The 14594-nt window shown below is 57.1% G+C and overlaps 1 protein-coding gene and 1 pseudogene across 9 annotated transcripts in view; both read left to right on the top strand.

Annotated features, from left to right (window-relative positions):
• The first annotated feature begins 64 nt into the window (after positions 1 to 64).
• FGFR1 (fibroblast growth factor receptor 1) overlaps positions 65 to 14594 on the top strand; it is a 54203-nt gene continuing 39673 nt past the window's right edge. For 4 of the 9 annotated variants that reach the window (XM_090053296.1, XM_090053298.1, XM_090053300.1 and 1 more), the window contains exons 1-2: positions 66 to 274; positions 10122 to 10336. In XM_090053296.1, coding sequence (XP_089909422.1) covers positions 10246 to 10336 — 91 coding nt within the window. In that variant the 5' untranslated portion in view covers positions 66 to 274; positions 10122 to 10245. Of the gene's footprint in view, positions 275 to 383; positions 2245 to 3711; positions 4430 to 10121; positions 10337 to 14594 lie in introns of those variants that run through there. The other 5 variants (XM_090053292.1, XM_090053297.1, XM_090053299.1 and 2 more) reach the window with 3 other exon arrangements.
• LOC149862275 (U2 spliceosomal RNA) lies at positions 14048 to 14202 on the top strand (annotated as a pseudogene).

Raw genomic sequence — 14594 nt, forward strand, 5'->3', positions numbered from 1 at the left:
GGCGGCGGCGGCGGGAGCGGGAGCGGGAGCGGGAGCGGGGGCGGGGCCTGGCGGGCGGGGGCGGGGCGAGCGGGAGGCGGCGGCAGCGCCGGGACTCGGGCACCGGCAGCGGCCGCGCATCGCCCAGCGCCCGCAGCTCTGTCCCGGCGCCGCGGCCGCCCCGCCGCATGGAGCCGGGGCTGTGACCGCGCGGCCGGGGCGGCTGCGCCTCTGCCCTGCCCGCCGGGCTCCGGCTGTTGTCCCCGCGCGGCCGGGGCCGGGGCCGCCCGCACCGGTGAGTAGCGGCGGCGCCGCGGGAAACTTTGCGCCAACTTGGGGCCGGCGGCGCCCGCCCCGCGCGCCGGATCGGGCCCGCCCGAGGTGCGGCTCCGCGGCCGGGGGGGCCGCCACCCCGCGCGGTGCCGGCACCGGGCTGGGGGCAAGCCCTGCCCGGGCCGCGCGAGGGGCGTCCCGGCGTCTGCTGTCAGAGGCACTTGGCCCCTTCCCGGGGGCGCCCTGGGCGGGGGCTGTTCCCCTGCCCTCTCCGCCTGAGCCGCATCTGCAGGGCATCCTCGAAAGCCCTTCTGCCAGCGCTGCAGGGACTTCGTGCGCCGGCAGCAGGATGTGTGCGCTGGGGCAGCGCCCCGGGAAGATGAACCGGTGCAGAGTGAGCTTTGGACTCTGAGCGCGGCGTGTGACCGCGGAGCAGCCCCGGCCTGGCCTGGCCGCCGCGGCAAGGGCCTGGGGCGTTTGGCATTTCTGAAAACCATTGTTTGGTGCCAGGATTGTCTCCCGGGTGTTAAGATGAGCAGTGTTTTTTTCTTCGAGTCCCAGGTCTTGGAGTCCTGGGATTATACGGGCTTCTCATTTTGGTTGTTTAAAGTACACTTCTGGCCCTTACATGGCAGCAGGAGGTGGCGAACGCAAGCCCCGACAGGCTCCAAAATCAGCAGCAAATAGGAACCTGATGTTTACCGCTCGTTCAAACGGTGCGATTTGGAGAGGGAGCTGACTTGTGCTTCTTGACTTTTCCCTTTACAACCGACTGGGACTGCTCCCTTCCCAAATGGCCCGGCGCCAGATGGTGAGGGTCTGCCACCCTCTAGTCAGGGCCGTTTGCAGACTTCGTTGAAGGATCCCTCTTGCTCGGGAGTGGTGACCGCTCGCGAGCCGTTCCCCTGGCTGGACGCCGCATAGGGCTCTAACCCACCCAGTGCATCGGTCAGCTGTTGTTTTCAGAGGCGAGATCTGCAGTTCCCTTGTGCTGGTTGGTCGCATGAACCCCCCCCGGGGGTCGAGGAACCACTGTACCACTTCCAACCAAACCTTGAGTCGCGTAGTTGCAATTCAGTTCCTGCTGTTAGCGACCGAGGCCGCCTGCTATTGCTCCCGGGCCGTGTTTGGAGGCGGTGAATGACTAACTGCTGTGCTGTGAATGGACAGGGGGCAGGGGCAGCTGTTCTGCTTGAATGTACCGTTTCCTTTTGGTGAACATTTGAACTTTAAGACTTTACCCGCCTCGGCTGATACACTGTGTCTGCTGCAAAGTGTTTCATTTCCCAGCCTCCCCAACCTGGGGGAAGGCAAATTCACTCTCAGACTTGAACAAGCCTTGCTGCTCCATCTCCCCTCTGCTCCCACCCAGGCAGTGTGCAAACAGAGGGGGGTGGGGGCAGGAGACGGGGTCCTGCCAAGTCCTGAGAGATCAGCAGAGAGGGCCCTTGCTTTTTTGCTGGGGCTGACAGCCATTTTTCCCCATGCAGAAGCACTTCCCCTCTTAATCTCCAGGGCGGCTGGCATGCACCGGTGCCTTTCCATTGTCTTGCTCGGGGAGGATTAAAATAAATCAAGACGGTCCCTGCCCTGGAACGGTCAAGGAAGCAGCAAGGCTCTCCTCCGGCTCCGGACTAGCAGCCGTTTTCCTCGGGACCCACAAATCTGTCAGCATTTGCCTACCGACTTCCGCTCCACTTTACCGGGGGGCGCGCGGGCTGGAAGGGAAGCCCGAGCTGCTTCCAGGATCGCAGGCAGGCAACTTTATTGTTCCCCCTAGCTGTGTGCTGCGCTGAAGGACAGGGGAACTGCAACTCGCTTTGCCTGCCGTGCTGGCCTGTTGCATTCGCAACGCACGTGTTGGCTGCGCCGGCGCCTCCAGCCCCCCTGGAAATGGCCGTTTGGTTTTGATCAGCTCACAGGCGCACTAGTCCTTGGCAGCTGAGCTTCCTCCGCCGCGGCCAGGCCTCGGAGGTCTTCGCCTTCTCTTTGGTGCGTGTTTGTCTCCATGGCCGGTCAGCCACGCTTGCTGAAATGGCGCGCGCCTGTCCTCTCCCCTTCTCTTGCACCTCTCAGCTCGTGCAGGAAAAGCCAGCAAGCCCTCTTACCCAGCCACCAAATAGGATTATGCCCATTTTGGGGAAGTTACAGCCTGTAGCTTCGTCTCATCTCAGCCGGCGGCAGAACAGGGATCCTGGGCCCGGTGGGCACAATGAGGGGGCAGGACTGATCCTGTCCTCCCCCCTGTTCAGGAAGCTGCCCTCTTTTAGCCACCCTGTTTGGAATAAATGCGCACCTTGGGGGGGGGGGCGGGCTTGTTAAGTGTTAGAGGCCTCCAGGACTGTGACCCTTTCCTCACTTCCACATCCCTCCCCAGGCAGGGAAGGCTGTCAGCTATCAGATGTGGTGCACCAGCAAGCTCAGGACGTCAAGAGGCCACTTAAGCGAGAGCTTTTAATTTCCTCCTCCAGGACACGCAGCTTTCAATCCTCTCCAGGGCGCTGAAGCTGCTGAGTCCTTGAGGCGCTCACATCACATTGCCTGGAAGGGTTAAATCGCTGCGTGTTGCGCACTTGGATATTTATTTTTCCAAGTGTGCGTCTGCTTTACACATTACTGTGTTTTTCCCTGCGATGCAATTAGAGGCGTGTTTGCTTTTTGTTTCAGCAAATACTCCGCTCCTGACCCGAGCTCGGGCTGGGGCACACGGGGCCTTGCTCTTACAGAACCAGCTTGATTGTGCTCGGGGAGGATGCCCTGCAGGGACATTTGGATTGAGAGAGCGGTGCAAAACATGCCGTCTCCCCCCCAGCTGCGTGTGGATTTGGGGGCTGGGCTGCTTAGGAAGCAGTGGGCCAGCCACCTCCTTGCCCCCTGGGGACGTGGGAGCCCCTCCTACCCATCCCTCTGAAATGCCGTGCCCCATGCTAAGGTTGCTGTGCTCCCTTCGGGCAGGTAGCTCTCCTCCCCGTCACAGCCCAGAGGTGCTCCCCTGAACCCCTGCCACCATTTCTACTGCTATGCTGCCGTCCTCCTCCCCAGTGCAAAGGTCTGGGAGGATTCCCTTTGAAGCCCGGTCGGTGAAGTGTAGGCACCCAGTTATGAGTGAAGCCAGTGCCTGGGCAGCATTGCCAGCCCCTTCCCAGGTGGCGGGCGAGGGAGGAGGTGTCTCCATTGTTCTCTGGAGGAGCTTCAGATCTCGCCCTGGGGCTTTTCTTTTATATCTGCAAGACAGGCTGGGACCTGACTGGGGGCCGATTCCATTTCTGTACGTCTCAGCGGGTATGTCCACCCTCCCTGCGGGATGAACGCACCGTGGAGAGACGCTCCTTGTTCTCCCTGGGAACCGGCCCATGTTTTCTTAGCCTTGCCTCTTCCTATGTCTTTTTTTAGGTGTCCTGTGGGCAGGTTCCACATTTATTCAGGCCACACACCACCCTTCGGTGCCGCTATTTGAGGACTCGAGGACACAGATAGAGCAAACATTTCCAAACTTGTCGAGTCCTGGAGCAGCTTCATTGGCTTTTATCTTCTGCGTTGAATTGTGGTCACTGGATTCTTTGACCTGAGAGGCCCCAAGACCTGCATGGCTCTTAGCACAGCGGCACGTGGGGACTGTGGGCGTTGCGTGGGTACAAAAGTGCTCCGCTAGCCGAGTGTGAATGGTGTGGAGGGCATCTGTAAGCAGAGCGAGGGCCGGCTGTTGTGGCACTCTGCTGGAGAAACTGGCTCCGGTACTGGGAGCCATCAGCACATTCACTGGGGATGAGCAAGAAGGACTGGGCAGAGGAAGGCTCCCTCCAAACCTTCACCCCTCCCAGCTCTGAATCATTCTGGGCAAGCGTGGGTTCACTGTGAGCTTCCAGCACAGAGTGAAAGTGTCCTACACGGGCTCGGCTCCTCGCAGGATTTTCTTCTCAGCTCTGATAGCTCTTGGAGGTTGGAGAAGGCAGAAGGACAGACCTGGATGTTTGGCTGCTCCGTTGGGTAACAGGATGAGGGGCAGCTCTGGAGACCACAGGACACAGAGGTCTGCACTGAGCACCCTTTGAAGCTTGCCTGTCCCTTGCATCTACGTGAGCAAGTGGGGCTGGGATACAGCGTGCCTAGAGAGGGCTGCTTGCAGAAGGGAACAGGTGCCCGAGATCAGCGTGGGATCCTCAGTGGGCACGTGACTGTGAGTGCGCCCTAGCCTGTCCAGCTAGGTGGTTCAGTCACAGCGGCCCCACACGGGTGCAGGGTGTATGCGATTGTGTCTGCGGATGTGGGAGGGCACATGGAGACGCGCATGTGTGATCCGGTCAGTTTTTAAGTAGGTATCTGGGTGTAACTGGGCCAGTTATTGTGGCCGGGTCCCTCAGGGGTACTTATGAAGATTTCTCCCCTAGCATTGCCATTTCTAGTTGTTTAAAATCTTGCCCTAGAAAGTAAGCTCTGGGGCGAGCGAGGCCAGGAGCATTACATGAGGCTGACAGCTCCCGGCACTGAAGGAGGTGAAGGGCAGCCTTGTTCATGCTCCCTTTGGAGTGAATGATTTTGTGTTTAGATTCATATAAAAGCTGTATAAACAGTGGGAAGAGCCACATCTTTGTTTGTGCAGGTACTAGCGCTCGCTCTCCTGGCTTCGTCACACCTTGCGTTCCCAAGCCCTGGAGGCAAGGGAAAGCCATAGGATCTGGGACGTGCAGTGGGTAGAGGCAGAGCTTCCCTTGGGGGGGAAATCAGGGTGACCGCCCCAGGCCCTGCACTTTGGGGGGCCCCACGGAGAGTGCTGCACAGGACCCATGGACAGCAACATTGGCACGCGTCAAGAGTGCCATCACGACCGCCACGTCGCGCTCCAGCCGCTCGCCACCTCTCCTTCCCCCCCCACACAGGCTGATATGCCCCGGGCCCCGCACACCCCTAGGGTCGGCTCCGGGTGGAGGTGGTGGGGTGCATCCTCCAGTCTAGGTCTCTTCTTACGGGTGATGGGAGCGGGGCAGAGATCTGGCTTTCAACAAGCAAAGGACTTGTGAGTCCCAGGCTTGCCTCCCTTCCTCTGCTTCCCTTGCATGTACACTGCAGGGGCCTGGCTACATAGGCGCTGTGTTTGTGCATCTTGCTTTGTCCCTGCAGGTCCTGCGTGGGGGCCTGACTGGCCTCCTGCAGACAGGGCACCTTTCTTTGTGCCGTCCTCTCTCTCTGCCCCTGCTTCTCCCTGTGCTTTTCTGTCCAGTGGAAACTGAGCATCAGCCAGGCCGTTTCCTTTCCCTTCCAGTTCTCTGCTTAGCACGCCTCGTTTTTTCTCGGTGACTTTCTCTGGCATCAGTCAGGGGGACAGATCATCGCTGGTGACTGGCTTGGGTGAGTCTCCCTGGAAATATGCTGCCATTTAGCTTGGCAGGGTGCTGCTCCCCTTGATTCAGCCAGAATGAGCCATCTCTGAGGTATACAAGGAGGATCGTGCGGGGCTTTGTGCCAGCCCTGACTCATGGTGCAGGAACTACTGCTCCTCGCCGTGCTCCCCTCACCCTGGGAGGACCCTGGCAAAGCAGAGGCCTCGGCAGAGACATTCCTCACCGGGCCGTGCTCCGGGGAGCATGTGTGCTCAGTAAACGAAACCACTTGGAGACAGAAAACAATTTCCAGAAATACCAGGGGGTTTTCCACCAAGTATCCTACCCCCACCCAACCCAGTGTCCGAGCACACTGCTGAGCAGAGATAAACCTGGCATCAGCCCGTCGAGTGCCAGTACGTGTTCTTGGTCTGTGCCAGCGGGCTGTGTCCTGCATGCCAACTGCCCAGGAGAGCAAGGCTGCCTTTGAGCGAGATCCTCGGGGTTTGGACGGCACAAAAGCTGAGTGCCAGCTGCATTCGCCTTTCCCCTCGGGCTCTTCAGCAAAGCACTGCTTTTTAATAGCGATGCTTAACGGTCAGGTGTGTGTCTGCAGCGCCTTCCATTCACAGGACGTTCGTGGAGTCCCACGTTCCCGTCTGCCGTGGATCTTAAATACCATTGCCCATGACTCGGTGGCAACTGCCTCTGAGGATGGACCGCGGCAGCTCTGTAAGCCAACCTAGTAAAGCAAGCTGGGAGGTGAAGGATCCCCCCTGCCCCGTCTCACGAAGATGTAGGGGGCATTCAGGAAGGCAACGTGCAATGAGCTGGGAAGAAATCTAACAGGCCGGTTGCTGTGCAAAGCCATCTGGGGTCATTCAGGACTGGGAGAGGTTGGGACATGAATTCGTTGCTACGGCAGAGTCCACGTTGCATCTCAGAAGAAGGACCGAGCAGTTTCCTCTGAAGTCCACTGCTCAAGTGGTTGGCTAGGGTCATGCTTTGGCTCCAGCCTCTCTCCCTTAAACAGGTGTTGGGAGGGCTAAGCGAGTCCATATGGCTCCGAGGAGCAGGCCAGGGCTCTGACCTGCCTGCAGGAAGGACTGGCACCAAAAGCAGGGCACCTGTGATGTGCTGCCTGGAGGGGCTGGCCCCAAGACTAAGAGTCCCCGTGGATTTGGGTGAGTGCTGCTAGGAACACGAAACGGGAAGGGGTCTCCAGGCCCAGCAAGTCCAGAAAGCTGCAGAGGAGCCCCTGGCCCGCCTGCCTTCGGCTGCTCCCGCTTGCCTAGAAAGCCCTTGAGAGGGTGACCGGACCAGAGGCAGGTTAGCAGGATCTGTACCCACATCCCTCTTAGCATCTGCTGGGAACAAATGGACCCAGTTATTCCCAGCGCAGCCTGGCTCGCGGAGGAGCAGGGAGGCCGAAGTGGCGCAGGCTTGTGGGCCAGGCCTCCACGGCAGCCGCGCTCACTCGGCTCGCTCGCGGCGGGGCTGACCCCGTCCTTGGAGCGCAGCGCTGAGCCACACAGGTTCGCAGCTGCCCGCGTGCAGCTGGGACACTCTCGGCTTTTACTAAGTAAATCTCCACTTCCGATGGCGTTTCTGTTCTTGGCCCGGCCTGTTTGTTTTCAATTTGGTTGGTTTGCGTGCTTCACTTTTGGAATCAAATCTGCTTAAGAGGAAAAAAGCCCAACAAGCAGGAGAGTCTTTTAACCCTTCTGTCTCCAGACCTCCCCGTCTGTATACTTGTGCGGCAGCGCGGGCTCGCGGGGCTGGGACTTGCGGCTGCAGGCACCTGAGTTAGGACTTTGTTCCATGTGCAGTCGAAGAGTCGCCGATGCACCACGACCTGAAGTCCCTGTCCCTGGTCTGGCCGAGCCGTCTCCACTTACACCAGTATCGCTTTACGAATGGAGTGGCTTCTCTGTGAAGACGCCCTCCCTCCTTGGGAACCAGGCACCTTCCTTTGGACACTGCTCAGCTCCAGGGATTGGCATTGGTGGGCAGGGTGCCCGGGGTGCACTGGACTGGCACAGCTACTCCTTCCTGCGTGGGGGGCCTGCTGGATGGCCCTGCGCTGGGGGGCGGGAGGGGTGGAGAGGCTACAGGGGGAGCAGAGCAGAATGCCAGCGCTGGCCCGGACAGGAGAAAATAGTTTCCCTTGCAATACGGGCTGTGGGGGCCGAGGGAATTCTCCTTGCACAGCCACTCAGAAAACAGCTGTTGGTTGAAAGAGATCTCCGGCACATGTTAACCTTGGGTTAGGAGCAAAAATGCTAATGTATGTAACTTAACCCGTTGATGCCAGGAGTCTGGGCTTTCCAGCCCCAATGAGCTGGAAACTAAAGCACAGAAGCCAAGTCCCGAGGCTGCAGCTTTTTCACGTCGCTTCAGAGTGATAAATGCGCTCGAGAGGGACAAAACACGTGTATCCCGGATGGGTTGGAGGGGTCCCGAAGGGTTGAGCCGGAAGTGCCGCATGCACTCCAGACTGAGGCGGCCTTGCTGTGTGTGCAACAGCGTTTCATCCCCCCCTTGCAGAAGCAGAGATGAGGACTGTACCTGCGGACGGGGAGACAGGATTTGGCGAAGGCAAACAGACTTCGGAGGAGTGCAGATAATGTCTGTGTTTGCGCCTGTGTTTACCTTGCTGTTATAAGGCTGTTCAAGGACATTTATGACCAAATCCTTCCCCAGTTAACCCCCAAGGTGGGTAGAGCCTCTGCCTCCTTGGTGCATGTGTGCGATTTACTTAACACAAAGATGATGGTGTTCACTTAGGCGCCTTCGTGGTGGAGCAGCACCTGGCCTTTACTGTCCTGTTGGAGTACAGGGCCCCTCCTTGCATTTCTGTGGGGTAGCATTGTTGGTGTGATGCTGGTGTCACTTGTGATCCTTACTGTTCGTGGGTGAATATAGTTATGTGCATGTTTCCTGAGGAGCATAAAGTGCTTTGGGAGCAGTGGGATAGGAGCAAAGGGTCTTGTGAGAACAAGGAGGCAGAAAAACTATTTTCAAATGTGGGTGCCATGTTTAAGCACCAGGAAAAGACTGATCACACTCGCAGGGGTGGCGATTTAGGCTGGGCAGGAAACGGCTTCCCAATCCCAGGAGCGTTTTCAGGATTTCAAAACATTTCCTCATCCTAACAAAGTGTCCAAATCTCAGATATCTTTGTGACGCATCTAACCCTAAAGCAGTACTGGTTGGGGGCCAGCGAAATGCTTCGTTTTGATCCCCCTGAATCATTTTGCTTTTAACCTTTCCGAAGTATAATGGGCTGGAACAGGCTGCCAAGTGAGGTGGTGCTCTCTCCTACCTTGGGGGTCTTCAGGAGGAGGCTGGACAGATATTTGGCTGGGGTGATATGATCCCGGTACCCGTTCCTGCCCGGGGCAGGAGGTCGGACCTGATGATCTGTTTGGGTCCCTTCTGACCCTAAGTACTACGATAAATGAGCTTGCGTGTCTGAGTGAAGACTTGGGACAGTCACTTGAAACCTCATGCCTCGATGATTTTTTTTTTTTTTTTCCCAAGTTCTAAAACATATTTTTGACATTGATGGAGCCAGGTAATTTGTTCAGCCAGACTCTTTCCTGAAAACTGTGGCAGTTGCACTGAATCGGCTATTTTTGTCCCCAAATTTCTGTGCAACTTGTGCTGAGCACCTGCCAGCTTCAGGGCGGTCCAGGAGAGACGCACCTGTGACTCCAGGGGCTGCTTTAAGGTGCCAAACCTTGGCTTTGATGCCTGGCTTTATGGCCAACACTTGCCAACTTGGTTGCCTAGAACCTGAGTGAGCACAGCCGGAAATGTTGCCGTTTATGGATTCGCTGTGAAGGTCACACGGTCACTTTATTACTGAGCACTGGAGATGTTTTCTTGTACAGCATATGGCATGTGTCACCCACTCACAAAAACAGCCGCAAATACTCATATTTTAAATCAGAGCGAGGGGGCTTGTTGGGACCCCGAGGCCTACAGGCCTGGGTTTTGACCTTTGTGTTTAGCTTAGCTTGAATTGTGGTTGAGACTTGCATCTGGTGAAAGGAGCAGATGGAAAAACACAGTCCCTGACTTGAAATGAATTGGGAAGCTGGCTAACTAAATTGAATAAATATAGCCTGGGCAAAAGAACAACTGTCAGAGCAAAACGGATGGCCAGTCTGTAAGGGCAGGAACCCTGGACAAGATCTCATGGACTGGCCATCCAGTGATGGTGCATCAGTTAAATCTTGGGGTGGCGAGCACGTTGTATGGCTTGTGACTACCTACAGTAATAGAATTGTAACTGCTGTGGTCATTTTGGCTTTTTGATTTTGAACTGTAACTGTTAGGGTTTAATACATTTGCTTCCAGTTGAGAACAGCCGTCTCTTAATCTCCATACCTGGTACAAAACCTGTGATAGTGTCACGGGACGTAGGCTAGAAATAGCAGTAACGTGTTCCTAAAGGTGCAAGCAGTAAGTGAGCAAACAAGCTTGCTCGACTTGTGTGAGTGCCTGGGTTGGCTGTGTTTTAACCTCCGGTTGTTTCTCTCACAGTTTGGAGGCCCCGGGAGTTTGGAAGAGAAGAGCGAGCGAGCCCCAGCTTGCGAGCGGGCCATCCCGAGCGGAGTCCCCATGGAGTTGTGGAGCCCAGTTGCCAACCAATAGCAGGAAAACTGGGATGTTTACCTGGAGGTCCCTCATCTTTTGGGCTGTGCTGGTCACAGCCACACTGTCCACCGCACGGCCAGCACCGACTCTGCCAGACCAAGGTAAGAGGAACGGCACGACACTCCTCCACTCTCCTCATGCCTGGGGCCTCTTGGGCCTTTATGAGCCTGGGGCTAGGGATGAGGAGCCTGGCAGACAAAGCCCTTTTAAGGGAAGATGCCTATGAAAGGAGGCAGGTCTGTGTCCCCCCCCACCGCCCCCCTTTCTCTGCAGTTCTCTCTGGAGTGGTGATAAGATACCGGGTGTCCTTACTTTCTGACAAAACAAGCACAGCCTGTTTTGAAGTCCTCCAGTGGGAACAAGATAGGCAAGCCTGTTGGCTATCACAGTGAACCAGCGGGGTGTGAGAGCGTGAGAGTGCACACACTCTCTTGTGTGATGCAAATGCATGTTCACCTGCAGAAGCGTCTTGGCCAGACAGGTTGGTATTCTCTGCAGAACGGGGCAAAGGGCTTGAAGAATTGAAACCAGCTTTCAAAGTGTTTGGCGGGGGGAAATCCAAGAGCAGGGAACATTTCATAGAAAATGAATGGATGAAAAGAATGAGCCCAGTAAGAAATTTCAGCCAAACTCCTACCAGGCAAGGCCCTCCGGGGTGTCTCCAGACTGGTAAGGGAAAGACTCGCTGTTTTCTGGAGATGGATTCCTCCAGTTCAGTTGGATGAGCTGCAGGCAGAGACCAGCATGCGGCTCCTCTCCCCTGCAAACGAGAGGCACCTTCCCTGCCTCTCGGGGCTGGTTGGGTTGGAGGCTCTGGGCGAGTGTGGTAGCCTTTCCCTGCCTGAGGGCTGGGTTAGAGGCTTGGTCCGGGCTCTAAGCGAGTGGACATGTGGGTCTGTAGCCTGGCCTGAGGGTGCACATGGTGGTGCAGGTGGCGCAAGTCAGAGATATCCCAAGATGAATTGACCCATGTGTCCTATGGCTGGATTGTTTTGTGCATTGGATAAATCCTGATTTCTGCAGCAGCCCCACCCAGTCTAGCGCTTTGGCCATGCCTGTTATCCACTGGCTTCGAATGGCTGCTCTGTAATCTCCAAGAATGAGCGCTGACTCGGCCAGTTCCTGCAGCAGTGGTTTCTCAGCCCCTGAATGGCGTTGGCCTGGGGCTGGAGACCACATCCTCCTACCCAGAGCTTGCCACTTGGTTTTAATCACCAGTGCACAGAACTGGCTTGACTCTTGGGCTGTGCTGCATTGCCACAACCCCTTCCAAGGGCCTGCCAGGAGCAGGGAACAAGGGCCCTGGTAGCCTGCTTCTCTCTGGCAAGGCCAGGAGGTGGTTGTTTCACCTCCATCCCAGTCATTTTCTGGATCCCAAGGGGATGCTGAGGTGTAACGGACATGTATGACTGGCCCACACAAAACCATACCAGCCTGGGCCCTGCAGACAGCCAGCCCCCAAACATCCAGTAACGTTATAGCATTTCAAAGCATCAGTCTTCCCCCTGGTGAGGCAGAGAATAAACAGACTGGTCACCACTGCACAGGATTTCTGACGTAGTGCATTTTGGTTTTAATTACACAAGAATGTCTGTTTTGTGGGGTGTTTTTTCTAGTTAAGGCTTACTCTCCCCCCTCCTCTGCCTCCCACCCAAACCCCAGGGTACTGTGGGATTGGCATCTGCTGGATGCCAGACAAAACGGGCTCTGATTGTGCAGAGCAGGCCCCGGTGCTGACATGTCTCTGCAGTATGGACTGTTGGGTCAGTGACTGGGGTGTTTGTGGCTGATGGCTGGAGGTGGGGTATGGGGTGCGATGGGCAGGGGGGCTGGTGGCGGCAGCGTTGTGCTGGAAAGGCGGTGCTTAGCTGTGCTGGAGCTTTCAGGCTGGTCTCCTTGGAAGCGAGCTGCGTGCCAGTCCCAAATGTGGGGATCATGAACGATTGGTGCCTCCCGAGACTTGGGGGGCACCATGGCAGCGAGCAGGGACTGCCCGCAGCAGTGGCGGCAGCAGGGGGAGGTGGCCAGCAGCAAGTGGGGACCGCCCACAGACACTGCTGGTTGTCAGTGGCAAGTGGGAGTGAGTGGCGACCACCTGTGGGCAATCTCGGAGGGGTGGGGGGGCATGTGCCCCCTCCTCCCCATGCCCTCCCTATGCGTCGAGTACGGTGGAGATCCTCACACTGAGCTCCAGTGCCCCCTCCCCTTTGTCTCCTTCAAGGATCCCAGATGCGAGTGGGTTCTTGGCACTGGCACGCAGACTGGTTTGGCCCCCGTCTTTCCCGGGGCAGGAGCTCTGGAGCATGGCAGAGTGAGACACTGTTCCCAGGCCGCCTGCTGCATGCAGGAAGCTGGCCTCGCAGCTGGAGGCCACCTTTGCCATCACACAGCAAGGCCCAGCAGTGTTGTGAACGGGGCTGTATGGGAAGCTGCTGTTCACACTTCTCAGACCCAGCCACGGGCCGGATGAAGCACAGGCACAGCGCATGTGCTGGGCTCGGGGTGACTGTCCTGTCTTTGCCCTTGGACCAGCCATTGCATATGGGTGACCATGTTAATGTTCAGACCTGGCGGTTTATTTGTCACCCTCCTGGGCCCAGGCTAGTTGCAGTTTCTCTCCATGTGTTTGCAGGGAAGGGATGCCACGCTAACAGCCTGCAGTGGGGGCAGGGCAAGGCGGGAGGCCACGGGGCTCTCGAGCCTTTGAAAGTTTAATGAGGATTCCAGGAAAGCTCCCTCCTCCTCCTCCCCAGGCCCCCCTGCTCCCTGCACGGCATTGGAAGAAACCATTGAGCTGTAGGTTTGCTGTAGCCAGTGGCCCAGGGAGAGGAGCTGGGCTTACTCAAGGGCCGATAGCACCTTCAAAAGCCTCCTCAGCCCCAGGCTGCGCCACGGTCGCCCTCTCACTGACACAGCCATGTACAAAGCCCTGGAGCCTGCCTTGTGCTAGGAGGCTGCAGAGATTGTCTCCATCCAACCTGGGTGCAGCCAGCACCCTGGGAAGCAGAAGCAGCTACATCTAGCCAGGCCCAGCTGCTGCTATGGAAAGACCCTAAAATGCCCAGCTGGATGGGGGGACAACAAAATCTGCGTCTCGGCATGTTTCACTTCCCGCTTGCAGATAAAATGTTGGCTCCAGTCTCTGCCAGGGTGAGCACAGGGAAAGCCAGCCCTTTTCAGGGTCACCTACAGGGTCTTTGCTTTTATTGCTGGGGTCTGATCAGTGAAGCACGTTTGGACAAAGGGTGGCTGCAGGGTAGGATACATATCTGAGCGATGGGGATGAAGCACAGAGGTCCATGAGGCTATAGCAGGAGCTGCTTAGTCCTCTGGATAACCTGGCTGTGCATTCAGATGCCAGCAGAGGGACTTAGGCACCGATTTAAAAGCCAAGCCCCAAGGCCCTCTGGGTTCTGCTCTCCATTTGGGCCCTGGCTTGCTGCACGGGGTGGAGCTGGGTTGAATGCTGCCTGCCTCCCCAAGGAACTGGGCTTGCTCAAAAGCGTTTGCCCAATGGCTTCGGTTGGGCGTGTTCTCACCATCGCTGCCACTCCGCCCCAGCAGCGGTGGGACTGGAAAGGCTCCCAGCACCCCGGCAGGAAGAACTGCAGGCCACACCATCCTCCCTTTTCGTGTGTCAAGATGCATAACACTCACTGATATTCTTTTTGGTATTGGGTGGTGGAACTGGAGCGTGCTCCATCCACTCCATGCATTGACCTGGTATAACAGTGCTTCCAGGACCGGTGCAAAAAAAACAGAAAAAAAAAAAAAAGTTTTACCTGGCAAGGGAAGCAGCGTGACCACGTAGGCGAGCTCCCCAGGGTAATTGTCTCTGATATGTCCTCCATAGGAGGTCTATATTGAGCAGATTCTTTTTGGTATTGGGTGGTGGAACCGGAGCGTGCTCCATCCACTCCATGCATTGACCTGGTATTGCAGTGCTTCCAGGACTGGTGCAAAAAAACAGAAAAAAAAAAAAAAGTGTTTTCCCTGAAACTGCTGCCCAAGCTACAGGAGGAGCCATGTGGGGCCAGGAGGTGCTGTGCAGCCTGCCTGGAGCCTGGGGGAGGCCACAGCAGCCGGTGCGTGCTGGCTGCTAATGGAGATTGGGCAGTCGGCAGGCACCGTGGCGCGGCCCGTGTTTCAGCATGGCGGTGCTGTGTTTTACGGCCTCAGCCGCTGCAGTCTGGAGAGCGCAAGCAACTGCGTGTGGACCAACAGCGGCTTCCCTGCGCTGGGTTTTTGGCTTGCTCCCATCGTGGAAGCATCTCAGTTGCTTGTCCCCAGACTGAGCAGTCTGCGGTGCTTGCCTGGGAAAATATCCATCCAGTGCTGCTGCTCCTCTCCCTGCACAGG

Source organism: Crocodylus siamensis, chromosome 6, assembly GCF_052110815.1.
Source record: "Crocodylus siamensis isolate JL-2025a chromosome 6, ASM5211081v1, whole genome shotgun sequence".
Taxonomy (NCBI): Eukaryota; Metazoa; Chordata; order Crocodylia; family Crocodylidae; genus Crocodylus; species Crocodylus siamensis.